This window comes from Hemicordylus capensis, chromosome 5, assembly GCF_027244095.1.
Source record: "Hemicordylus capensis ecotype Gifberg chromosome 5, rHemCap1.1.pri, whole genome shotgun sequence".
Taxonomy (NCBI): Eukaryota; Metazoa; Chordata; class Lepidosauria; order Squamata; family Cordylidae; genus Hemicordylus; species Hemicordylus capensis.
The window spans coordinates 94,109,676-94,137,038 of NC_069661.1; the positions used below are offsets into that span (position 1 = coordinate 94,109,676).

At 44.8% G+C, this 27,363-nt stretch overlaps 1 protein-coding gene and 1 long non-coding RNA gene across 15 annotated transcripts in view; one reads left to right on the forward strand and one right to left on the reverse strand.

Moving 5' to 3' along the window:
* Positions 1–27,363, forward strand: part of SGCZ (sarcoglycan zeta) — an 889,976-nt gene that overhangs the window by 809,755 nt on the left and 52,858 nt on the right. For all 14 annotated transcript variants that reach the window (XM_053253767.1, XM_053253769.1, XM_053253774.1 and 11 more), the window contains one exon: positions 26,094–26,217. In XM_053253767.1, coding sequence (XP_053109742.1) covers positions 26,094–26,217 — 124 coding nt within the window. The remainder of the gene's footprint in view (positions 1–26,093; positions 26,218–27,363) is intronic.
* Positions 7,841–10,071, reverse strand: LOC128326617 (uncharacterized). Its single transcript, XR_008308144.1, has 3 exons — positions 9,996–10,071; positions 9,706–9,784; positions 7,841–7,924 (listed from the first exon to the last, which is right to left on the reverse strand). It is a non-coding gene; the product is annotated as an uncharacterized LOC128326617 (long non-coding RNA).

The window sequence follows — 27,363 nt, forward strand, 5'->3', positions numbered from 1 at the left end:
CTGCCCCAGCAAAGGGGAAGGGGCACATTCTGCCACCCCCAAAAGGTAAAAGGTAAAGTGTGCTGTCAAGTCGATTTCGTCTCCTGGCGCCCACAGAGCCCTGTGGTTTTCTTTGGTAGAATACAGGAGGGGTTTGACATTGCCTCCTCCCGCACAGTATGAGCTGATGCCTTTCAGCATCTTCCTATATTGCTGCTGCCCGATATAGTACCAGCATGGATTCGAACCAGCAACCTTCTGCTTGTTAGTCAACCATTTCCCCTTAAGGTGACACCACCCCCAAAGGGGCCCCCAAATAGGGTGCTTGAGACGATAGTTTAATTTCAACTCATGAGGGATCAGCCCCTGAGTACCAGTGTCACCAAACCAAGATGGCTTAACATTTTCCCACACAATGTCTCTATGCATTTCTTGAAGAAAAAGGCCTTTTACGCATTTGCAATAACTTGCAGTAATAATAATTGTAGACTGACTTTTCAGAGAAGGAACGCTATTACAGTATATGACATAACATTAAGATTTGCCACTATAGGACCTGAAGTATGGGTCAATAGTGTGATAAACAATGGCTGACTGCCGGACAAAGGTTGTGGCATCACATGACCAGGAGACAGGGCAGTTTCCAACTGTCTCCCCTTCCCTCTAAAGTCCACTGTGCCTACTGAAAGTATGTCCCTGAGGTATGACTCCCAGGAATGTGTTTTTGTGATACACAGTGGGTTTCAGAAGGATGGGGAGATCGACTCATACTTCAGTTTCTACAATCATATGCTGAATAACTGGATAAGCAATAAATCTCCCATAAATGATACAAGAAAAGCCACCTCAACCAGTAAGTGGGCATATATGGGAAATGGGCACATATGGGAAGACTCATTATTTATTTTATTATTTATTTAACATATTTTTATACCGCCCAAAACTTACATCTCTGGGCAGTTTACAAAGATTAAAAAGTAAAAAAATTAAAAACAAAAAAAAATTTAAAAGCAAGCAATTTAAAACACGATTTAAAATTTTAAAATAATATTCTAAAAACAACATTAAAACAATCAAAACAATGTCATTTAAAAGCCTGGGTGAACAGATGTGTCTTTAAAGACTTTTTTAAAGTTGTCAAAGATGGGGAGGCTCTCATTTCACTAGGGAGCGCATTCCAAAGCCTCGGGGCAGCAACGGAGAAGGCCTGTCCCTGAGTAGCCACCAGACGAGCCGGTGGCAAATGCAGACAGACCTCTCCTGATGATCTCAGTGGGCGGTGGGGTTCATAACAAAGAAGACGTTCTCTTAAATACCCAGGGCCCAGGCCGTTTAGGGCTTTATAGGTTATGACCAACACCTTGTATTTTGCCTGGAAACATATCGGCAACCAGTGTAACTCCTTCAATACGGGAGTAATATGGTCTCTCCGAGATGACCCAGAGACCAGCCTGGCCACTGCATTTTGGACCAAATGTAGTTTCTGGGCTACATACAAGGGCAGCCCCACATAGAGCACATTGCAGTAATCCAGTCTGGAGGTTACCAGCAGATGTACCACTGTTTTGAGGTCATCTGTCTCAAGAAACGGCTGCAGCTGGCATATCAGTCGAAGCTGATAGAAGGCACTTCTGGCCACCGCCTCAACATGGGACTCCAAGGAGCAACTTGGATCCAGAAGCACCCCTAGACTATGTACCTGTTCCTTCTGGGGAAGTGTGACCCCATCCAGAACAGGCAGATCAAAATCATCTCTTGAGTTCCAACCCCGCACAATGAGTACCTCCATCTTATCTGGATTCAGTCTCAGTTTGTTATCCCTCATCCAGCCCATTACGGCCTCCAGGCAGGCATTTAGGTAGCTTATGCCTTCTCCCGATGATGCTGACATGGAGAAATAGATTTGGGTGTCATCAGCCTACTGATAGCACCCTGCACCAAATCTCCTGATGATCTCTCCCAGTGGTTTCATGTAGATGTTAAACAGCATTGGAGACAATATGGAGCCCTGAGGGACACCATACAAAGGTTCAGATTTTGAAGAACAGCAGTCTCCGAGGGACACTATCTGGAACCTTCCCGAGAGGTAGGAGCGGAACCACTGCAAAGCAGTCCTCCCACCCCCCACCCCCTCAGATGCTCCAGAAGGATACTATGGTCGATAGTATTGAAAGCCGCCAAGACGTCCAAAAGGACCAACAAAGTCACACTTCCTCTAAATTCCCAGTTGGAGATCATCCATCAGGCCGACCAAAGCAGTCTCCACCCCATAGCCAGCCCGGAAGCCAGTTTGAAATGGGTCTAGATAATCAGTTTCATCCAAGGCTGTCTGGAGCTGGGAGGCCACCACCCTCTCAATTACCTTGCCCAGCCACGGAAGGTTAGAGACAGGCCTGTAGTTACTCAGCTCTGAGGGATCCAAGGTAGGCTTCTTTAGAAGCAGTCTAATAATTGCCTCCTAAAGACTAGGAGGCATCCTACCTCCCCTCAGAGATGCATTTATGATCTCTACCAGGCCTTCTACAACAACCCCCCTGCCAGATAGTATAAGCCATGTCAGGCAAGGGTCAAGAGGACAGTTGGTGGGTCACACCATTCCAATCAGTTTGTCCACATCCTCAGGAGTCACAAACTGGAACTGATCCAACTTAACCACATAAGAGGAGTCGCTGGATACCTCCACATCAGATACTGAAGTAAGTGTGGAGACAAAATCCAAGTCAGCCCGAATACGAGAGATTTTTTCCACAAATAATTCATTAAACACATCACAGCGGGTAATCGATGGTTCCAAATTCTGATTCGAGGGAGGAGGGGCACATACTAGCCCTCTCACAACCCTGAACAACTCCGCCGGATGTGAACTTGAGGATGCAATACGGGCAGAAAAGAATCGCTTCTTTGCCACACGTATCGCCTGAGCATAGGTCTTCAAATGAGCTCTATGTTGCAATCTGTCAGATTCAAGCTGAGTCTTTCTCCACCTGGTCTCCAGTCATCTACCTCACCGCTTCAGCCCCCATAGTTCTTCCGTATACCAAGGGGCCAGTTTTAAAGCGGGTTGGAGAGGATGCTTAGGAGCGATCATATCTACTGCCCCAGTGAGTTTGCTGTTCCAGTTGTCCACCAGGACATAAACAGGATCGCTGGCAGAGCCAAAACTGAATCTCTCCAAGGCTTCTTGAAATCCTATGGGATCCAATAACGTTCTCGGGCGGACCATCCTAATAGGTCCCTCGCCCCTGGGAAGGTGGGGTGTTACTGTGAGTCGAACCTTAACTAGATGGTGGTCCGTCCATGACAATGGGGAAATCACAGGATTCCCCACCCACGGAACACCACCGTAATCAGAGTGAAAGACCAAATCAAGCGTGTGACCTGCAATATGTGTCGGTCCTGAGACCACCTGAGATAGGCCCATAGTTGTCATGGCTGCTATGAACTCCTGAGCCACCCCAGAAAAATTGGTCCCAAAATTAACATTGAAGTCGCCGAGCACCACAAGCCTGGGCAACTCCAACACCAAGTCCGAGACCAAGTCCGTCAGCTCAGTTAGGGACTCTGTTGAAAAGCGGGACGATCAGTATACCAACAGAAGCCCCAGTCTATCCCTGGTCCCCAAACTTAAGTTTACACATTCGATATGCTCTGACACTCTAACAGGGATCCTGGTAAGGGGGATATTATTCTTGTAGACCACAGCCACTCCACCTCCCCGCCCCCGGTCCCTCACCCGCTCCTCAACAGAGTACCCTGGAGGGAGAAGCTGGGACCACACTGGGACCACATTAATGAGCTTCCCTTGGTCTCCTACAAAAACATACATCTTACTGATTATTGAAGTACTTATTATTATTTTTTATTATTATTAATTCGATTTCTATACCACCCTTCCAAAAATGGCTCAGGGCGGTTTACAAAGAGAAATAATAAATAAATAAGATGGATCCCTGTCCCCAAAGGGCTCACAATCTAAAAAGAAACATAAGATAGACACCAGCAACAGTCACTGGAGGTACTGTGCTGGGGGTGGATAGGGCCAGTTACTCTCCCCCTGCTAAATAAAGAGAATCACCAAGGTAAAAGTTGCCTCTTTGCCCAGCTAGCAGGGGATACTTGTACTTGTGTCCCAGCAGTCAAACACTATCCATAAAAAGAAGTATTATGCAAGACTTCTGCCTCCACAATATGCGATTTCTCTGTTCTCAAAATTTAATCCTAATAGAGAGGGATAACTCTTTTTCTCAGGCTCTATAAGTGCTCTATCAAAGCTTTGCCCCTTTGGTGTGTTTCTGTGGCATGTTCTTGTCAGCACGTTCCAATTCATTGCTATCTTTTTAAATATATATATTTATTAAAACAAATTTACAACACTAAACAACATTGGTCCAAACACAAACAGCATAACATAATACAACAAACCACAATTCGTCAACTGGGGTCTCAAAGATGGCCATTGCACATGCACAGCGGCCTCCAGAATGGCCGCTGCCAGTACACAGAATGGGCAGAAAACTGCCCATACCATGCCATTTCGAGACTAGAGGAGGCCGGCGGGGGCAGGGGAGAAGGAACCATCAAGACACCCCCTCCCGCGGCTGTGGCAGCACCCTGAGGCAGTCAGTCCTTTTAAACATATGTGTGTATTTGTGCATAAATGTGTGTGTTCAAACCCCCAAACCAGCTGTGAGCTTCAGCCAGACCAGTTTGATGTCGAATTGGCTCGAGGTCGAGTCAGTTCACACATCCTAGACTCCATATTTCCATATTCTCCTCTTTGGTCATCGTTAGACTGGTGGACAGCCTAATTTTTAGAGCATTTGATCAATTGTAACAACTCTTTTATTTCTTCGGGAGATGGAGCTCAACTACTAGCAAACCTGCAGCCAGCTATTTTATAAATACTCTACTGAATTGTTGCATCTCTATATACACTTGTAAAATACTTTTATGTTTTTAAAGTTTATGATTATATGCATTAATGTAATTTACATATATTTTTATATTGACTATAATCTCAGGATTAAATATATTAGTATATCTATTTAGGATTCTTTTGTGTTTGCTGTTATTACTAGTGAATCCTACATTTCAAGGTTGTATTTCCACTTTTAAAGAGAAATCTAATCACGATAGAACTCCTTGCACATTTCTAATCATCATGTGTGAGTGAACATTTGAACTGTTCTGTTTCAAAATTATGTCTTTGTTCCAATAATTTCACGAGTGCACAATAACATCCTGGACATTTGTATAAAACTTAAATCTGTGGGCTTGTTCATTTCACATCATGCTTTGGGGCATTTTTGAGATCATACACTATTGAATCCATAATCAAATTACTGCCATATTACCTTCAGAGCCTTCACAAAACCACAGATTGCTACATCTGGAGTGCATCATCTAATTTGTCTCACATAAACTAGAGAGTCTCTTTGAAGTTTTCTTAATCTCTACTCCATGCAAATATCAAAATCAAGTACATGCTCCACTGACATTTTTCAAGCCTATTACACTAGAATTTCAATCTTCTATTAATTATTATTTTAATCAGAGATAGTAGGGTGGCTATATCTGTTTTTAAATTTAGTTCTAAGACCCCAACGATAAGTAATAAGGAGGACTTCAATCTCTATCCTTGTAATCATGGCTGGGCCTCCTCTGCTTGCATTTAAACCATGAGCAACATCATAGATAGCTCTACCTCTCTAGATATATGACTTGGGATAAGCTCAAGTGGCTCAAAATAGCTTTATGGCTTTTTCCTTGGGTTGGTACTGATCTAGAGGCTATACTGCTGAAATTTCTAAGCAATTTATATTCTAGGTATTTTCTGCTAGGACAACATTATCCAGGCTAGAAGGAGAAGAATCAACCTGTTGCTATCTTCAGGGCTGCTATCCATGTCCCTTCCTCTCCCCCATAAAACTGCATGATGACTGAAAAATGTATTGAGAAGGAATCCATTTTTTGAGTATCATGCCTGGAAAGCTGATAGATCTTCTAGAGGTCAATTTTGCAGTTATATCCATCGAGCTTCTAGTGAAATCAAAGAGACCAGTTTGTGCATATCTCAGATTGGCCCTCAGCTGAGAATCAATTAATAAAATTAAGCAGCTTTAAGCAATTTTGTATTTCACTAGCTCCATTGATTTGTTCCTTGATCCCCGTAATTTAAGAGAGTTATTTTCAATTTTATCAACTGATCTGAAACCAAAGAATATCAAGTTATAGCAAACACAACAGTCATCACAATACATTACTTGAAGCTGAGAAAATGCAAATTTTATAGCATTTGTTGGTATATAATTTAAACATGGAATATTTAAATATTGCTTTTTGAATTTATATATGTGTAGGACTGTTTCATATACAACCATAAATTACTGCAAATACTGGATAGTGTTTGACTGCTGGGACACAAGTACAAGTATTCCCTGCTAACTGGGCAAAGAGGCGCCTTTTACCATGGTGATTCTCTTTATTTAGCAGGGGGAGAGTAACTGGCCCTATCCACCCCCAACACAGTACCTCCAGTGACTGTTGCTGGTGTGTGTCCTATGTTTCTTTTTAGAATGTGAGCCCTTTGGGGACAGGGAGCCATCTTATTTGTTTTATTTCTCTTTGTAAACCGCCCTGAGCCATTTTTGGAAGGGCAGTATAGAAATCGAATTATTAATAATAATAATAATAATAATAATAATCATGTGAAGATTTACTTTGTTTATGTCCACGTGTGATACACACAGACACACACACACACACACATTTCCATTTCTCATCACTCTGACATTGTTACACACTGATGTGATAGAAAATACAGTGATGATGAAAAACACATTCTGTAACTGAGAGGCAGAGGCACTCTTGCCCCAGGACTTCAGGGCCAAAGTCCAGGGCCTCCACACCCCCTGGGGCCCCCCAAATCCTCCTTAGTCTGGGTGGTGTGGTGGCCATGCCACGCCGCTGGCCTGCACTGTGTTGGGCAGCCAAGAGTGATTGTGACCTGCTCCAGGTGCTTTAGAGACAGTGGGGAGTGGGGAAAGAAATATGTTGGATGGGAATATGTTAAGCTGTGTGTTGAAATATTTGCATAAATATACCTGTTTTATATTCTTACATTCTTGTGAGTTTGGTTGCTGTTTGTTCCCTCAAGAACCCACGTGTCTAAAATACTGCAATCGTCATGGTGTTTATGTGTACGGGGATGATGCTTAACGGGTGGGGGGGGATGGCTACAAAGGCCCTTAGGTCCAGGCTCCAAAATTACCTAGGTGCACCTCTGCTGAGAGGGACTAAACCTGCCTTTCCCCCAGACATTGGGGTCATCAAGGCAGGGAGAAATTGTAACCTCCCATTCCTAAGAGAGGTCAGTAGTGATACACAGTGTTAAATACTGTACCATTTTGCAGTGCCCTGTGGCTGCTGTAGACTTGTATGTAGCTCCAACACTGTTCAGAACCAGTGACTGCACAAGCAGCACTACCTCAATTTTCCTTGTTCACTACAATGGGGGAAACTGTGGTAGCTCTGCTAGCACAACTGCTGGATCTGGTACGGGATCCGTTGATATGCATTAGAATGGGTTCTGCGCCTGCGCGGAAGCCTCTCAGTGTCGAGTTTTACAGCTCCTTCCAGGCGCCTGCGCCCCGCCCCACGTGACCATGTGGCTATTTAAGGCGGGAGGAAGCGCAGGCTGCTCAGTTCCTTTGCGACCGCCGTGGAAATCACTTGGTTTCTACGGCTCCTTCGCGACTGAATCCTTGGAAAAAAATTCTCAGTTTTGATTCACTGGCTTTGATATTGGACTGTTTGACTATTCTACTACTACTACTATCGTTTTGACTCGGACTGAAATTACCTTGGCCTTCTTGTTCCACTGTTTGGCGAAAGATCGGACTGATTTCTGGCTTTTGACTTCGGCTTGTGAGTACCATGGAATCCCCTGTAGGAAAACGTAATTTTAAACGCTGCACAGAGTGCAAAGCTAAATTGCCCTCACAGGATCGTCACAATTTATGTCTCTTGTGCCTTGGCGAGGCCCACAAGACTACAGCGTGCAAAATCTGCCTATCATTTTCGAAGCAAACTCGGAGAAATCGCGAGTTGCGTTTGCGGGCTGCTCTATATGATGATGTCCTATCGGGGCCCTCTTCAAAATCTCCTCAGCCGCTTAGCTCGAAGGACCTGGGTCCTGCCCAGTCTAAAACTTCGAAGCTTCATCCCAAGAAATCCCCTAAGTCCTTGAAAAGGCCAGGAGAAAAGATGGCGTCCGCAACTGCTCCCGCCAAAAAATCACGGCACCGAGCTTTGTCGGAATCGACACCGTCGCCGACCGCAGCGCAAGAGGTTGTGTTCGTCTCGGAATTGACGAGTACGGCGCCGAAAAAATCTACGCCACAACCTTCGCCACCTACAGAATCGACTTTGATATCGAGGTCTCCGGCTGAACCCCTGTCGATATCGAAGCCTGCTGCTCGCTCGACATCGACACCGCCTTCCATACCAACTACTGCTGAGCCACGGTCGACATCGAGACCGGCTGTTAGTTCGACATCGACACCACCGTCCATGCCGACAGTTACTGAGACACGGTCGACATCGAGACCTGCTGCTACCTCGACGTCGACGCAACCGTCCGTACCGGTTACGTTAGATCCAATTGCCCAATGTCCTTCGACATCGACTCCAAACATCTCGATGCCGATGGAAGAATTCGCTCCGCCTTCTCAAGCTGCAGGTGTTTCGATACCGACTACAAGAGACCTACAACCGGCGCCGACACCAATTCGCTCACCGTCGATATCGAGAGAAGAAATTCAAACTTCAGCACTGAATACCCCGGTGAATGTCACAACCGTGACTCCACGGTTTCGAGCACCCATGACTTTTACTATGTTAGAGACGGCAGAGGTTGATGCTCCACAATTAGACCCACTGATTAAAATGCTGGACTCTAGTGCTACCACTCCCGCTACTTATCAGGGAAATACAACCTTCAAAGTTGGGACCACGGTACTAACAGCTGGACAACTTGCCTCGCCAACTCCATGGCACACTTGTGGATTCAGCCATCAAGTATCGCCCTCAACAGAATCGGCCTTGCCAGGGACTGTTTCTCCTGGAGCAGGTTATGACTTCCAGGAGCACCGGACATGGAGGTCTTCCATGACAACTGCTCTACCTCTCAACAGAACATTTTCTACCGTGGGGACACAGACGAAAGTCAACACCACCTCCGTGCAAACCCAAACAAATGTTCAGAGATTCCTTGATGCGGATGCACAAACTGACCCTGCTCCTACCACACACCCGAGGAAAGCTGTATCACCATCTCGCCATTCTATTTCAGACGCAGAATCTGGTGAAAGTCACCATGGATCATCTGACTTTGAGTCCGATGGAGAAACTATTGAAGCGGACCCATCTCCTGATGTGGCTACTCCATCCCATGTGTCGCCAATGGAGGAATTAAAGGCCTACCACTGCCATGTTAAACGTATGGCGAGTGCACTGGGGTTGGATCTTAGTTCACAATTGAAGACAATAGACGATCCTGTCTACAATTTCATGCGTAGATCACAGTCGGCTGAACCCGTGGCGCTTCCCCTGCTACCGATAATTTCAAACGCTGCACAGTGCGCTTGGGAAGTCCCTCACACCTCCACCCCAACGTCTAAAAGACTGGAAGGACTCTACCAAGTTCAGGAAAGAGATAACACCTACCTCTTTAAACACCCAGTCCCTAATTCGTTGGTCATCGACTGTGCCACGTCCTCCAAATCTACTCGACGTCATACTACCCCTGCAGATAAAGAAGGCAGGAAGTTAGATGTGATGGGAAGAAAATTGTATTCTACTTCCTGTTTGTCGGTCAAAGTAGCGAACTATCTAGCCTGTATGTCTAAGTACAGTTACTGTATTTGGGAAGATCTAGAAAAAGATCTGGATTCCATGACATTGGATGAAATAAAACTGAGGTTCCGGAAAACGTTACAAAGGGCAGGGGACCTTACCTGCCAACAGCTGAGTACTGCTAAGCACCTGGCAGAATCTGAATCCCGCTCCATCACAACTGCCGTTACCTTACGTCGACACGCCTGGCTGAGATCGGCAAACCTGCAACAGGACATGAAGGACAAAATTGAGGGTCTGCCTTTTGACGGCAAAGGTCTCTTCTCCGAGGAAACTGACGCCACCATGGAGAAGATGAAGAAGTCAAAATTTACAGCTAAAACCTCCACTTCTACGGTTTCACAATCCACGTCTTATGGGAATAGACAACGTACCTCGTATAGATGGGGTTCATCGTATAGACAGCAGGACCGTACAGACTTCCGGAAAACTTACCATCAGTTTTCTAAGAGACCAACCCAACAAAAAGGGAAATTTGCGTCCAGCCAACGTAACAAACAATCGGACGGAAACAAACAGCGTCTTTGAAGTTCAAGTCAGCCCATCGTCCACAAATGGTACTTCCCTATTCTCCTGCTCCCAGAACACCAACGAGCAATGGAGTCTGGTCTACAACATCCCACAACCGGACCCACTAGCCGCCAATACAATCAGGCTGGCAAGTCATGCAAACGCATGGCGCAACATAACATCGGATCGTTGGGTCCTAAAGATCATTCAATCAGGTTATGCAATAGAATTCAAAACCATACCGAAATTCAGGAGAATTCGGTTCACACGCACTTCACCAGCTCTTCGAGAGGAGTTGGAAGAACTCCTACTCAAGAAAGCAGTAGTACTGGTACGATGGGCAAACCGCCGGGAGGGGTTCTACTCTCGGTACTTCCAAATTCCAAAGAAGGACGGAGGTATTCGGCCCATCATGGACTTGCGACATCTGAACAAGTTCATTCATGTGAAAAAGTATCGGATGACGACGTTGCAGGACGTCCTACCTCTTCTACATCTGGAAAGGTGGTTTGTAACGTTGGATTTGAAGGATGCCTATTTTCACATTGGGATCCGACCTTCGTATCAAAAGTATCTACGGTTTACAGTGGGGACCTCACTGTTCCAATACAGGGTGCTGCCATTCGGCCTTTGCACAGCTCCCCGTGTCTTTACAAAGTGTATGGCAGTGGTAGTCGCCCATCTGCGGACAAGGGGTCTGAAGCTGTATCCGTATCTGGACGATTGGCTTCTATCCTCGAGGAGCAGAGAGGAGTTACTATCACAGATAACATACATGCTGAAGCTTCTCCGGGACTTGGGCATACAGGTAAACTGGAAAAAGTCGAAGCTAACGCCAGCAAAGTCCATTTCTTACATTGGAGCTCAGCTCAATGCCACATTGGGAAGGGCGTTCCTGCCAGAGGACCGGTTTCAAAGCATAACGTCCCTAGTCAGGACTTTCCAGTCCACGTGACAACAAACCGCTTGGCATGTACAACGTCTGTTGGGCCTGATGGCGTCATGCAGAACAACTGTCCGTTATACTCGCCTCAAAATGAGGAAATTGCAACTGTGGTTCCTGTCCTCCTTCAATCTACTCAGAGACAGCCCCGAGAAACTGCTGACGATTCCACTGCCTATCCTGAGGTCACTCTCTTGGTGGACCCAGCGATCGAATCTGCAAAGGGGAATTCTGTTCCACGTCCAACTCCCATCCGTATGGGTCACAACCGATGCCTCTCTCCGCGGATGGGGGGGTCACTGCAATGCCGCTACTACACAGGGCCTTTGGACGCGGAGCCAGAGTCTCCTGCACATAAACTTCTTAGAGCTGCTAGCTGTATTCCAAACCATGAAGGCCTTTCTCCCCATGTTACAGGGCAGGGTAGTCCAGTTGCAATTGGACAACACCACAGCTATAGCCTACCTCAACAGGCAAGGGGGGACAATCTCCAGATCCCTCTGTGCTCTCAGCATCCAGATCTGGCACTGGTGCATCAGGAACAGCATAACGCCAGTTGCAATTCACATAAAGGGCTCCGACAACGTGTTAGCAGACGATCTCAGCCGCTCCTTCACCAGGGAACGTCACGAGTGGGAACTGAACGACCAGTATCTTCAACAGATCTTCAGCCAATGGGGTCCACTGGAAATAGACCTGTTTGCCACTTCAGAAAATGCGAAGTGCAGACGCTTCTGCTCCAGGGCGGGACACGACCCGGACTCTCTGGGAGACGCGTTCCAGATAGACTGGTCAATGGAACGATGCTACATGTTCCCACCATTGCCACTATTGAGCAGAATCGTAGCCAATCTCCTGCATACCCCTGTGAAGTGCATCCTGATTGCCCCATGGTGGCCACGCCAGCCATGGTTTCCGCATTTACTCAGACTGAGCTCTCATACTTACAAAAGGCTACCAAATCACCCAGACCTGCTGATTCAGGAACGCGGTCGGGTATTACACCCAGAAGTACTAACGCTTCAACTGACAGCATGGCGGATAAACTTTTGAAGAAAATCTTGCTGAACGTCCGGAAGCCATCCACTAGAAAAAACTATGCTAGCAAGTGGAGGCGTTTTTCGACTTATGCAGAAACGCATGGATTTCGGCCACGGCAGGCGTCCATACGACAAGTTCTACTGTATCTAACGGACCTTAAGGAATCAGGTCTCTCTAATGTGTCCATACGAGTACACTTGGCTGCCCTTACAGCAAAACATCCTGGGTGGGATGGCAAGACACTTTTCTCCCACCCGGCATGTAAAAATTTCCTAAAAGGACTGTCCAATCTTTACCCTCCTACACGCAAACCTATTGAACCTTGGAGCATATCTTTAGTGCTCTCTGCGCTGACAGAACCGCCGTTTGAACCAATGAACACGGCTACTCTTCATCATGTCTCCTTGAAGACATCCTTTTTAGTAGCTATCACAACGGCCCAGAGGGTTAGCGAACTGACTGCGCTACGCATGGATGTCCCATATACCCGGTTTTACCCGGATAAAGTTCTTCTACGCCCGGACATCAGATTTAAGCCCAAAATAGTTTCAGAATTCCATGTCAATCAGGACATTGTCCTGCCAACCTTTTTTAGAGCCCCGTCGACACCGTTAGAGAGGGCTCTACATTCACTGGATGTCCGCAGAGCACTGCTCTACTATCTGTCAAGAACTAAACTGTTCAGAAAGTCAAAGAAGCTACTAATATCGTATAGAGGGTCTTCTAAGGGCCAAGCGCTGTCTAGGCAGCGATTGTCTCACTGGCTAGTGGATGCGATCCGCGTCACCTATTCAATTCAAGGCGTGCCAGCTCCAAAGACTATTAAAGCACATTCCACCAGAGCATATGGCACTTCTGCAGCATTTCTATCTGGAGTACCCTTCACGGAGATCTGCAAGGCAGCTACATGGTCTTCTGAGGAACCATTTGTAAAACATTATGCCATTGACCTACGGTCCGCTGCGGAGGCGAACTTTGGGAGAGGCGTTCTCAAAAGGGTGTTGCAATGAGGCACTGCTCCCTCCTCCTTCTGGAGCTTACTAAACACCCATTCTAATGCATATCAACGGATCCCGTACCAGATAAACAGGTTGCTCACCTGTAACTGATGATCTGGTAGAGATCCGTTGATATCCATTAGACCCTCCCGAACCTCCCCTCTGCAGTGCACCATAGGTTGTTACAGTGAATCTTCATGAATCTACGACTGCTTCGGCGGTCTCCAAGGAACCGAGCAGCCTGCGCTTCCTCCCGCCTTAAATAGCCACGTGGTCACGTGGGGTGGGGCGCAGGCGCCTGGAAGGAGCTGTAAAACTCGACACCGAGAGGCTTCCGCGCAGGCGCAGAACCCATTCTAATGGATATCAACGGATCTCTACCAGATCATCAGTTACAGGTGAGCAACCTGTTTTTCTGAGCAGCGTCAGAGCTGCTTCTGAGTCTGCTCCAATCCTGGGGAGAGCATTTAGGTGACATAAGACTGCATCATGTCAGCCACCAAAAGGAAAATGCTGCACTTAGATGTATTGATGTGCTCATCATTCCTGACAATGGGTGGCCCGGTCCTGACTGAAAGGGTTCCCACAGGAGGAGGTGCTTTGTGTGTCTGTGAAAACTGCAGAACTTACCCAAACAGAAGTAAGGCTGTGTTCTGTTCTGGGTTTTCTAAAATACTTCTGTTTTACTGCCATTCTCTTAACAGTCTCTGCACAGAGGCACAAAATGTTGTTGATGAAAATATGTGTGCTCAAGCCAAGAGGAGGCATCAAAATTTAATTTGACTTGGGGCAGGGGAGGGTAATGTCTATGAATTTCAAAATAGGTTTTGTGCATCTTTCCAGTTTCTTTAGTTTTGAAGTGAGAACTTCAGGATTTAAATAAACAAAATTTCATTCCTACATTTTAAGAATGAGTTTAGCCTTATGAACCTCCCATTTCCTATATTCCTGTCTTCTCCCACCCTTTCTTCCACAGTCCTTTTTCCCCTCAGCAAATCTTTGTCATGATCCTTTACATCATTGCTGGAACTTTTGAAAATAGCTTTCTCACAATCTGACATGATATAAAATCTGTAAGTGTAATTAGAGCTGGCTTGTAAGAAGCCGCTTACCTATGGCAAACAAGACTTTCCTCCTGGAAATTTTGTAAATCGGAAGAGTTCTTTCTTTCTTTCTTTCTTTCTTTCTTTCTTTCTTTCTTTCTTTCTTTCTTTCTTTCTTTCTTTCTCTTTCTCTCTCTCTCTCTCTCTCTCTCTCTCTCTCTCTCTCTCTCTTTCTCTCTTTTTCTCTTTCTCTCTCTCCCTCCCCCTCCCCCTTTCTTCCTGACTGCAAGTATATCTTAATGATTAAGAGATATATGTGTGAGAAGTTTGGCTACTAAAGATTTTTTGTAGACCTTTTAACAAGGCTGTAGTAGAAGAGTATCTTCAATGTGTGAATCTTTATGATGTTTGAAGCTTTATGAGGGCAGAGCAAGAGCTCTGTCTTCGCAAGGAGCCAGTATATTAACTGTGTTCAAGGGATGCCTTGCAATGCAACGTATATGGAGGGAAAAGGTAAAGTGATTCTCTTGCTTCTCTCCCCCTGCACAGACGCCCTTTTTGCATCCAGGAATATGATAGGTATATGCACATAATATTTTAAAAGGCTATCCCCTTACTCTGATTGAATCTTTCGGTGATCACTGTGAAACTACATGAATTACAAAGCCAGTTGTGTAAGCACATGTTATGAAATTCTTTTAAAATATAAATTTTATTATAATTATTTCAGATATCAAAAACATCCCATTCAAAGATTATATCCTCAAGAATGGTTCATATGAATATGTGCAGAAATTCTTTCATGTTAGCCCTGTATTCTCAACAATCTATTGTTGATTGCTGTGAAGTCTATGGCCAGGTTATCTGGCAAGCAACAAGCCTATTCACACAAGCAACCTAACCCAGGCTTGGGCAGCCAGACAGGGTTGGGCTGCTCGTGTATAGTGCCAGGATCAAGCTTGATCCCAACACTGCTCTCCTGCCCAACCCAGCTGTTTACCCTGGCCTTTAGCCAGGGTTAAGGGTGTGAGTGCACCCTTTACCCTGGGCTGTGCATATGCTTGGGCTGCATGCAGAGATCTGGGCAGCAAGAGCATTGAGGGAGGATTCCTCAATGAACCATTCTCCTGGCACAGTGCATTGAGGGATGCCAGAGAAATTCCTCCTCTGGCTCCCTGCTCTGCTGCTCACCGTGGCACCACTCATGTGCCACGGTGAGCAACAGAGCAAACTGGGGAGGATGGTCATGTGCAGGGAGGCAGGCAGGAATCTGCCTCCCCACTAGCGATCACGGTTTTCTGCACTTCACTTACTTTTTTTCTGGTGAGTATATTCTTTTTCGGTTAATCCTCTCCATTGTTCCTTACAAATATGTTGTTTTTGCTACGAAGCCACATCTAAAATCCACATCTACAATTTTCTATTGTTCCCAGCTTTGTTTGTTTTGGTGGAGGTAAGGCAGAATTCCCAAGCGTCTCTTTCCAATAGAGCTGGTACTGGCCTTTTTTCATCTACTCAAAGTTCAGAAATATATATTTCAGCGCACGCGCACACACACACACCTCCACTTCCCTTCATTCCAGTCAGGTAAGCTGAGAGGTTTCCCCTCCCCCTTCCTCTCTCCTCATAAATATGCTATAGAATACGCTTGGCTGACTGTAACTGAGCATGTACAAATCTAACATGACCATAGAACCTAATAAGAGCCATTTTCTTAACTTGTAGAAATGAAAAAATTATTTATTTTGACAATCCCATGAAAGGACCTTGTTTAAAAGACAGACTATCAAACAAGACCTTCCTGAAGAAAGATCAGTGTGCGCTTCACTATTAGTTAGCAAATCTCCCATTGTAAATATTGGGAGTGGGGGTACCCAACCATGGTGTTGCAGTTTTATGTGTGCTTTTCAACTTCTGTTCCTCATAACTTCACCATTTCTATGGATTCATTAAAAACTGACACACTAGTGCAGCAATGTGATTCTGAGCTGTAAAATGCCTATTCCTTCATGAATGTTGCAAAAGTAAATCTTTGAGAAACTAGGAAGGTCGGGTAGGAAAGGTCTAGTGAAACAGCATGACAGAATGCTGTTTTATCTTTCCATCCATAATACATAGGCACTCTTGTGCTGTGTAATGAGAAGACAGATGAAGTTGGCCACTCTTTGTAAGAACAAAAGAAAAGCCTTGCTAGATCAAGAGCAAGGCTTATCTAGTCCAGCATCCTGTTTCCCACAGTGGCTCACCAGATGACTTTGGGAAGCCTAACAATCAAGACATGAAGGCATATAACTCACTGCAACATCAAATTTCAAATATTGGAGAGTAAATATGCTCGTTTCACGGTGATGACAAAATGGTTTTGAACATTTAGGAACAGCAATATTGAGAGCTTATCTCTGTTGGCTTGTGAAGCTTAGCTAGTGAGATATCCATTTTCATTTCAGTTTGCACATTCTGTAATGTATAAACTGAATTAATAAATGATTGATGAATCCCCAGCTACTGATAGTTGGGGATAACCAGACATATCAAGGGTGAATCCATTGTTATGTCTCGTTGTTGTCAGTTACTTAGCAGATCATTTCTTCATTTTTCTTATGATCTCTCAAGTGTCCCGCTTGTTTGCTTGCTTGTTTGTTTTATGAAGGTTATTTTTTTAACGCCCACCCTTTTCTTTTTTTAAATGATCAGTAATCAGGTTAAGAGTTTAATTGTTTATTTGATGTTTTATGGTTTGCTTGTTCATTTGTTTTGCTTAAATGAAATAATCTAGGGCAAAGAATATTTTCTTTGCCGTAGCAGAGAAGACTTTTGAAGACTTTTGAGGATACCATGGATAGCCAGGAAAACAAACAAATGGATCATAGAACAAATCAATCCAGAATTTTCACTTGAAGCACAAATGACCAGGCTCAAACTATCATACTTTGGACACATTATGCAAAAACCCAGCTCCCTTGAAAAGTCCATAATGCTGGGGAAAGTTGAAGGAAAGAGAAGAAGAGTAACAAGGTGGATGGACTCAATGAACCACTGGGAGACTTTAAAGGCCAAGATGAAGACCGATCATCCTGGACAGAATCTATCTATGTGGTCTCTAAGAGTCGACACTGACTTGACGGCACATGATCAATCAATCAGCAGAGAAAGCTTTGCCCTAGCAGACTAGCTTTAGCAGAAGGAGAGGAAGGGAGATGATCTACTGCCCTGTGTTACCCTGCCCTGGGAGACAGTGAATAGAGCTTGTGGTGAGTACCAACAGCTGCCTCCCTGTTTTCCTGAGGCTCTCTCTCTTTGGGAGCAACATTGTGCGGTGGCCACCGAAGGAGGGACACCAAAGGGGGTGGGAACCATGAGGGCAAGGGCTCTATTCAGCTTGCTGGGCGTATAGTTTTAGCTGTTTAATTATGTGCAGTTTATGAGGATGTGAACCTGAGGAGAGCAGGAGGTGCTTCATTTAGAATGGTTATGGTAGCGGGATATATGGTGTGGTGCTTTGTTTACATCAGAAGAGAGGAAGAATGGTTCAACATCTTATTCCTATCCCTTCTTCTGGCTGTTCATATAATAGGAGGGTTCCTGGCTGCCTTACCAGCTTGTCCGTTGGCTGCTGGTATTGCTGTTTAATGCCAGGTCAGCCCTATTTCTATTATCCACAATTTAATTGTGGAGGAAGGGGCTGACCAGGTTTTTATTATGGAGACCTGGGTGGGGGAGCAGGGAGAGATTGGTCTTTTCCAGCTGTGTCCACCTGGGTATTTAGTGCAGTATCAGCATAGGCTGGAGGGTCGGGAGCGGGGGTTGCTGTAATTTATAAATGCTCTACTTTTCTCTCTAGGCCCCCTGTCCAAGTGAGTGCCAGTACAGTACAGTACAGTGTTTGTACCTGGTGTTGGGCTCTCGGGACAGAGTGGGGGTTCCATTGGTGTACCGCCTACCCCATTGCCCCCTCAGTCCCTGCCTGAGCTCACGGAGGTGGTCTCGGATTTGGTGTTAAGGACTCCCAGAATGATTGTTCTGGACGACTTCAACATCCATGCTGAGGCTGCCTTGTCTGGGACAGCTCAGGACTTCATGGCCATCACGGCAGCCATGGGGCTGTCTCAACATGTTGTGGCCCAACACATGAATTGGGGAACACTCTGGATCTGTTTTTTTGTTTTGTTTTTTGACTGGGCAGAAGGATGCTGCTTTGAAAGTGGAGGATGTCTCATCTGTGTCCTTGTCATGGTCAACTCACTTCTTTCTTAGAGTTTCAGCAGCTGCACCACTCTGCAATGGGGGATAATTAAAGTGGTCCACCACCAGAGACTGATGGACTCCAATGGATTCTTGAGGGCTCTGGGGGATTTTCCAGCTGGTATGGTAGGCACTCCTGTCAAAGCTCTAGTTGCTCTCTGGAATGGAGAGATAGCTCAGGCAGTTGACACAATCACTCCCAAGTGCCCTCTCCCAGAAAGCAGAGCCTGTGTAGTGCCTTGGTATACACCTGAGCTGAGGGTGATGAAGCAAGCTGGGAGACAACTGGAACACGTGGAGGTAAACTTGGGGTGAGTCTGAGTGAACAGATTAGATCTCAATACTGAGCCTATTCTGTGGCAGTGATGGAATAGAAGAATTTTCTCCCCTGACCATCATTGCATCCTCTCAATGTCATCCAGTGGGGCTTTTCTGGATCGTGCGGGGCCTCTTGAAATCTGACCCCGGCAAGATGTGTTAGAACCCTCAGTAGCATGCTGTGATACATTTGCACAACACTTTGAGAATAAAGTCACTTGCATTCACCAGGAGTTGGCCTCTACAGATGATTGAGTGGCATTGGGAGAGGTGTCCAGTGTACCACCTTGTCCAGTTTTGCAGAAAGAGTTTCCATTATTGGTGCCTGAGGATGTGGAGAAGGTGTTCAGTTGAGTTCAACCTACCATGTGCATGCTTGACTCTTGCCCTTCATGGCTTAGAAAATCTAGTAGAGGGGGGATTTTTAGCTGGGTCCAGCAGGTTCTAAATGCCTCATTGAGAGAGGAAGTGGTCCCAGCTTGCTTGAAAAGAGCTATTATTTGATCACTCCAAAAGGAACCTAGTCTGGACCCAGAGGATGTAAACAACTATAGCCTGTGGCCAGAATTCTGTTCCTGGGCAAGGTGCTTGAACATGTAGTGGCTGACCAGCTTCAGACACACTTGGAGGAAACAGATTGTCTAGATCTATTTTTCAATCAGACTTCAGGCCTGGCTTTGGAACAGAAATTGCTTCGGTCTCCCTGTAGGATGACCTATGCAGAGAGATAGACAGGTGGTGTGCAATCCTGTTAATTCTCTTGGACCTCTCAGTGGCTTTTGATACCATTGACCATGATATCCTTTTGGATATGTTGGCCGAATTGCATGTGGGAGGCAATGCTACCTTGAGGCCCATTTCCAAAAGATGATGCTTGGGGATTATTGCTCAGCACCTTGGCAATTGTTCCACAGGGTTCCATTCTTTCCCTTAGGCTGTTTAAAATCTACATGAAACCAGTGGGAGAGGTCATCTAGAGATTTGGCCTGAGGTGCCATCAGTATGCAGATGACACTTAGCTGTATCTCTCTTTTTCATCAGACACAGGTGAGGCAGTGATTGCCCTGAACCAGTGCCTGGATGCAGTAATGGACTGAATGAGGGTAAACAAGTTGAGACTCAGTCCAGACAAGATGGAAGTACTGTTGCTCAGTGGCTTTTCTGCCCAGGTGAATGAGGTTCAGCCTGTTGTATATGGGGTTGCACTACCCCTGAAGTTCCAGGTTTGCATTTTGGATTGCTCATCAACCCAGCATTGTGGCTAGAGGCTCAAGTTGCCTTTGTGGCTCAGAGCACTTTTTATCAATTTCAGCTGATACACCACCTGCAACCATACCTGGATAGAAATAGCTTGGCCACAGTTAGTCATGCTCTGGTAACCTCTTGCTTAAATTACTGCAATACATTGTCTGTGGGGCTGCTTTTGAAAATGGTCCTGCAGTTGGTACAAAATAGGGCTGCAAGATTATTAACAGGGACTGGGCACTTGGATCATATGATGCCAGTGCTTCGTCAGCTGCAATGGCTCTCAGTCCATTTCTGGGCCCAATTCTAAGTGCTGGTTTTAACTTTGAAATCCCTAAATGGCTTGAGACCCAGTTACTGAGAGAGCACGTTGCCTCATATGTCCTGACTTTGACCTTAAGATCTTCTTCAGAGGCCCTGCTCTGAGTGCCCCTGCCAAACAAGGAGAGGCAGGTGGCAACTAGGGAGAGGGCCTTTTCAGTGGTTGCACCCCGTTTATGGAATAGCCTCCCTACTGAGGTTCACCTGGTACCATCACTTTGTTCTTTTAGATGCTAGGTGAAGAACTTTCTGTTCACTCAGCTTTTTCAAATTGATTGTTTTAAAAAAAACAGTTTTAAAAAATGGTGTTTTGTGATTTTATATGTTTTGTGTGTTTTTATTGGATGTTTTAATGTTGTGAGCAATGTGTTATGGGACAGTTAACAAATAAAGTTGATTATTGTTGTTGTTATTACTGTTGTTATTATTGTATTATAGAATATTATGTGTATTTAAAACCATTTTCTCAGTTTAATTGTAGATAAATGTCTTAATACTTTGAATTAACTGCTATATGCATACTATAGAATTGCTAATGAGTTTTCTCATTTTTTTCTGATTTTTCTCATGTTTCTAACTCTAATTCAGCAGTTCTGCACTGTAGAATTGCTGTCTATTAATTCATTCCTATAGTGTTCCAATGACATCCAGCGATCAAAAATATATAAAAGATGCTAACTGAGGTAGATAGTGATGGTGGTATTGCACTGCCATCCTCCTTCCACTGTGATATTTGAGTGCCAGAGAAGGACATCAAAAGTATCTTTCTCCACAGACATTTAAGAAAAGAAGTAGGGATGATTAAGTCGCAAAGAAAATAGAACTTTGTGTAATTTCCACTAGCACTCAAAAACAGGTTTGTTTTGAGTAAGGTCCCTTAAATGTGGTAAGCGAGAGATTCAGAGTTTGATCTCCAGGTCTGAATCTTTGTGATATTAAGGTATCATCTCACTATCCTCAGGAAGTTGAGGGAGCAGCTGACAGCTTTGTGATCTTGGGGGCATTTGCAGGAACTCAAACCCAGGGAAGCAGTAACATTTGACAGGCCATCACTCACCTGCTACAGCCACCCACTCACCTGCCACTGGCCTCCAGTGGCCCCCCCAGCCACTCGATTCTGGCCTCCACAGTGGCCCCCGCTCACCACCGCCATTGGTGTTGGCCTCCCATTATAACACCGAGATGCAGTATAATGAGATCGCCACCCCAGTGCCTTGTGTTGAGGCTGTATAATGCAAGGCTGTGGGGCAAGCAATGGGGGCAGTGAGGCTGCTGGTCTTCACAGTGCTCACCACTGCTGTCTCCTGCACTGGTCACTGGCCTCTTATCATTCTTCCGTGCTATGGTATAATGGTGTGTCTGCTTCAGTGTCAAGGTGGTGATATTATTATACCATGGCATGGTGGTGTAATGGGAGGGGGGCAGGCAATGGTGGCAGTGAGTAGGGAGGCTGGCACAGAGGTGAGCATGATGTCTTTGCCCCCCAGGTGGCCTGTGTGCAGAGCCCATAGGTGTTTAATTATAGATCCGTCCCTGTAGGGAAAGCTATTGGAACAAGGCCCAGAGACATTCGCAGATACACCTGGGAATGGGAAACACACTTAGCAGCGCTATATGAGGTGTGAGAGAGCAAATAAAATGGTCTGTGGTGGAAGAATGAAAGTTCAGTTAGGAGTAAAAAGGAAGGGAGTTCTTCTGCTGTTGCAATAAGTCTGGTGGATTGGTGTCGTATACTTGCCTCTTCCCTGAAGCCTTTCCCTTTGCTTAGGCTGTAAGTCATACTTCTTTGCTGTTGTTGCTTTCTCTTTTTCTCTGGAGTGCATTTTTTGATCTCCTTTTCAGCTCACATTCCACTCCAATGGGGCTGCATTGGGAAGCCATAATTGTACAGTAAATGGGTTTCTGAAAGGAAACTACTGACTGTATGACAATGTTCACTTCTCAGTGGTTTGACAGGAAACAGAATCCCCTGTTATGCAGAACTTCTTTCTGCTGGACTGGGCACCAAGCTTTGAAATTGGAGAAAATGTCTACAGAGGAGCTAAAATAAATATTGTCCTTCAGCTGAACTGCAATACTAAAGTCATATTGCTCCTTCGTTTCTATGGGAAGCTACAGCTCTTTACTTTCAGCCATGGGTTTATACACTATTTTTAAAAATGCCATTGAAGATTATATCTGGGTGAATATATACTGCTGTGGTGATTATAACACCATTTACTGAAGGGTGAACCCCTCCAGACTGATTCAGAATGGTCACAATTCAAACATGTTTTGACTGAAATATTATGTTGAAGAATACTTATTAGATATCCTTTTAAAAAAAAATTGACTCCCATTTTGTAAGGATCTCTGTCATACTCCCATTAGGTCATCGGTGGGTGGGGGGCAGAGTCTTGAGATTTCCCTCTGCAATCTCTACTGCAAGTCCTGTCTGCCACCTTCTGATTCCTAAGTTGATTCCCAGAAAATGAGGCTGAGGTAAGAACTTATAGCAATGAACTGCCTCAAGGTTGACGCTTGGATACTGTTGCAAACATGTGTGACAACCTCCACTGGTGCTAGGGAGCACTGGAAACACATTTTGGATGCTGCCATGCATGCCCATGGTATCACCCTTGCATCTCTTGAGGCCTATGATTGCAAGGAATTCTCCCTAGCAGCCTCTCACCTTTGTAAGGTAAATTTTGGAACTGAGATGGTGGCAGGATTGACTCATGACAAAGGTATCAAAACATAAACCCATCTCAAAATGATCCTGAACCTCAGAGAGGTTTGGGTCCTCTGCTAACAAGGAGATATTTTTAAATGGTCTTTCTTTTATATTTAGCAGTAGGAGAGCAACTGTCCCTATTCAGCCCACTTTAGCATCTCTCCCGTGGATGCTATTGGTGTCTCCTTTGTGTTTATTTGTTTTAGTTTTGATCCCCTTTTGGATACAGGGAACCATTTTCTCATATATTTTGCCATGTAAACAGCTCTGACAACTTCTTTGTTGAAAAGAGACATATAAATACTTTTAATAATAGTGATAATCAGCAAAGTTTGCTTGCAGGGTTGTTATGCCCTGAATTTGTGTTGTTGACTCTGAAAACTAAAAGATCCTGCTCTTTATATCTTGTTGTACTGATAATAAATAGTAGTGAAGTTGATATGTGACTAAATTTGTTTGGGAGTGGGGTAATTTGGACACTTAATTAGTATCACTGAATCTGAAAGGTATAGATGTAGAACCAGTGTTTCCCTACTCAAAATCACTTAAAGGCAAATATATTCAACCATTTAATGTGATATGAACATATTATTGTGTGCCACCTCTTCTCCAACTGGTAAGTATTTGTTCAGTTGAAAAGATATACTTCTTGATATACCATAGAAGTTAGATTCCACCATGATCTAAGATTCCTCCATGATCTAAGGGTAAGTTCATAAACAGCAGGACACACAGCTTCTGTTGCTGAATAATTGGCTTATGGGATCTGCTCTGTGTTAACAGAACTGTATATATCACATGATCTAATGCTGAAGGTGAGCAGGACTGGTTCTACAAGCTTCCTTATAAGGAGGATACGTAGGCCCAGCCCAAAGCTCAAGGACGCCCCAGGCAAAGCAGAAGGCAGGTGATGGGGAGGCTGGTGATGGGAAGGATGCACCTGCCCTCCTCACTGCTGCTGCCTCTACCTGCCGCTTTGTGGTGGTGGTGGAGAGAGAGCAGGCAAGGAGGTGATGGGGAACACTTACTCACTCACTCTACTTGCCACCTCCACTCGCCACGAAAATGGCAGGTGGAGGCGGTATTGGCAAGGAGGACAGGTGAGTGAGCTGCAAGGGCAGAGGCTAGGGAGAGGGGGTGGAAGGCAGCTATGTGACTCAAGCTGTCACCGCACCTGCATGCATTGCACCCTAAGTGGGCATTTAGTTGGCTTACTGGGCTGGCCGGCCTTGAGGCTATTTGGAAACTATATGGTCAACAAGCCTCTCAATGCTTCTTACCAGAATCATTGGGGTAGAAGTGCAGTACATAAGCATTAGTTTCGCAGGCTCCTGGTTATCATGGAAGAACTACAATGACTGTGCAAATAATGAGACCATTCTCATGAGCAGCCAAGACTGGGCTAAGGCAGCCAAGCAAGAACCTCCAGGAGAAATGCGGCTGCCAGCAGCATGTCAGCAGCAAACCCACCTAAGGAGCCCGCCTCTTAAATGAGGTTATGGGAGCAAATGCTCCCTTAACCTTATTTACCTGACCATGTGTCTGCACTGGATGCTTTCGGCCAGCGTCACAATGCTGATGATGCCCACCCATCACTGAGGGAATCCCTAAAACAGGGTTGGGGAAGCTTGGCCCTCCTGCAGATGTTGAACTACAACTCCCATCATCGGCTGGGGATGGTGGGAGTTGTAGTTCAAAAACAACTGGAGGGCCAAGTTTCCCCACCCCTGCCTTAAAATGTACCATGCACTTGTGTGGTGCATTGTGGGGTATCCGGAGGCTGGGACACATTTTCCTGGCCTCTAGAGCTCTGTGCTCGCCCAACAGAAGAACTTGGTTGTCTGGGGGGAAGGTGAGTTTACCAAGCCTTCTCCCCTGCACGCCCACCACCCCACCCACCTGGTCATGTGAACGGCCACAACATAATTTTGGAGTTCATACCAAGACTCATCCATCATGTAGCTGTTGCAGCTATCATAAAAGAAGTCTGTTGTGTGACTTCAGCCTTCAGACTGGATATGTATTGGTTACTGATTATTGGCACATCTGCTTTCTTAAACCAACTCAGAGGGCATTGTCAAAACCCTTCTGAGATGGTAGCCACCTCTTATTATGATCATGAGCCATTGCAGTCATGGGGAGAGACAACTAGATAATAGGTTAGCAGCAGGCACTGCTCTTTAGCTAAGATTACCATATACACTGCTCTGGGCTCCTTGGAGGAAGAGTGGGATATAAATGTATAAATAAATAAATAATAACATCAGTGTGCTTGCAATCTGCCAGAACAAGCTGTTTGCAGAGATGTGAAAAAGGTCAGGGAGTGTCAGAGTACTGAATAGGTAGTCACCCTTCATGTAACCACGCCACAAGTGATGGTAATGGAGACTGCTCATTGGCCTAAGCAGTAGCTATCACACTGTGAAATGATTGTAAAATCAAGTTCTTCCTTAAGAGAATAAGCCATTTTAGATGCAGTCATTTGTTATACGTGGTAGCTCAGCTATACAGCAAAACATTATGCATTACAAAAGGATCCCCCCCCCGCAAAAAAGAGGTTTGCTTTCCCAAAATTACAGAAACAAAGATTGTTTCTCCACAAAATTCTGAATGAAGTCCTAAAAGAATATGAAATGAATATGAATATTGTATGAAGTCACTATTCTTGTATTAAAAGTGAATTCTCCAAAATATGGATGTGTTCCATTGAAGTAGGTGGAAGTTTCAGTTTTCCATTGTCTTTGGGAAAATACATATTATGTGCCGTTGAGTCACATGCACAACAAACATATCATCATATCGTGTTCTCTCTCTTTCTCTCTCAGGCTTGAATCGCCAACTAGGTCTTTAATAATGGAAGCTCCCAGAGGAATACAAGTGAGTGCAGCTGCGGGGGACTTAAAAGCCAGCTGTAGGAAAGAACTACACTTGCAATCTACAGAAGGGGAGGTGAGCCTGATTAGAGCCCTATGCTCAGAAACAAGTAGAAAACATATAGTTGGAACATGCATCTCAAGCTCCAACAAACTACTGTGGTTGTGAGTTGTTTTTAAAGAATCACTTTCAGATGCTTGCTTTCTCCAGATATTTAATATAATTGTATTTCCGTTTCCCTTACAAACATCATATCTCCAAATATTTGTGCCCAGAAGAATACATTACATTACATTGTATGGGGAAAGATAGTGCTTAACACAAGATCAAGATCAGCAGGTCGGTTTGTGGGAAGCATGACCTAACGAGAGAGACAAGCTTCAAATATTACAAATAAGCTTTATGAACTGACTCTAGGAAAAACTGTGCAGGTGGCTAGCAGTGCTTGTTTGTAACATAAGAAGCTACTCAGAATGATTTTTTAAAAAATTTTGAATTGCATTATTATTAATAATAATAATAATAATAATAATAATAAAATTAGTATAATAAAAAATTAGATAATTAAAAAGACAAAGAGTGCCTCTCCCATCAACAATATGGTGAGATGTAACTTTAATAAATCTATACTGGATCGGTTGTCGCCCGGGTCAACAAGGACCGCACCAGGTGCTGGAGTCCCTGGACATCTGGTGGCAAGTGGGCAACAGGACTCAGGATTTTCAGTTGAGCTACCAGGGCTGAAGACAGCAAAGTTACTGGAAGAAACATCGCTTAACCGAAAAAAATATATGAAAAATGCCAACAAGGAAATAATGATCTGCTATTACAAGTCTAGTCCACCTAGAAGAGGTTATTTAAAAAGAATGTACCAAATTTGGAAAGAGAAGCATCCAGATAGAGAAATAACAGAACAAAGGCTAGCAGACCAGAGAAGATTCATAATCAGAAATAAAGTATTCACAGAAGTTGAGCTGGAAGAACTGCAAAGAGCAACACAGGCTCAAGATATAGAAGAAGAATTACCACCAACTGAAGGTTGCTCAGGCGCAGGTGGAGGAGGTGTTGGGAATGGAGGATGCCACTGTTGCTGAACTGTTCCAAAATCAAAACCAGGCAACCTCCTCTTTGCCTTCACCTCAAAAACCCAAATGCCATTTAACAGAAAAGCAACAAGAACTAAAGCAAAAAATAACTGAGCACATGAACCAAACAACCACC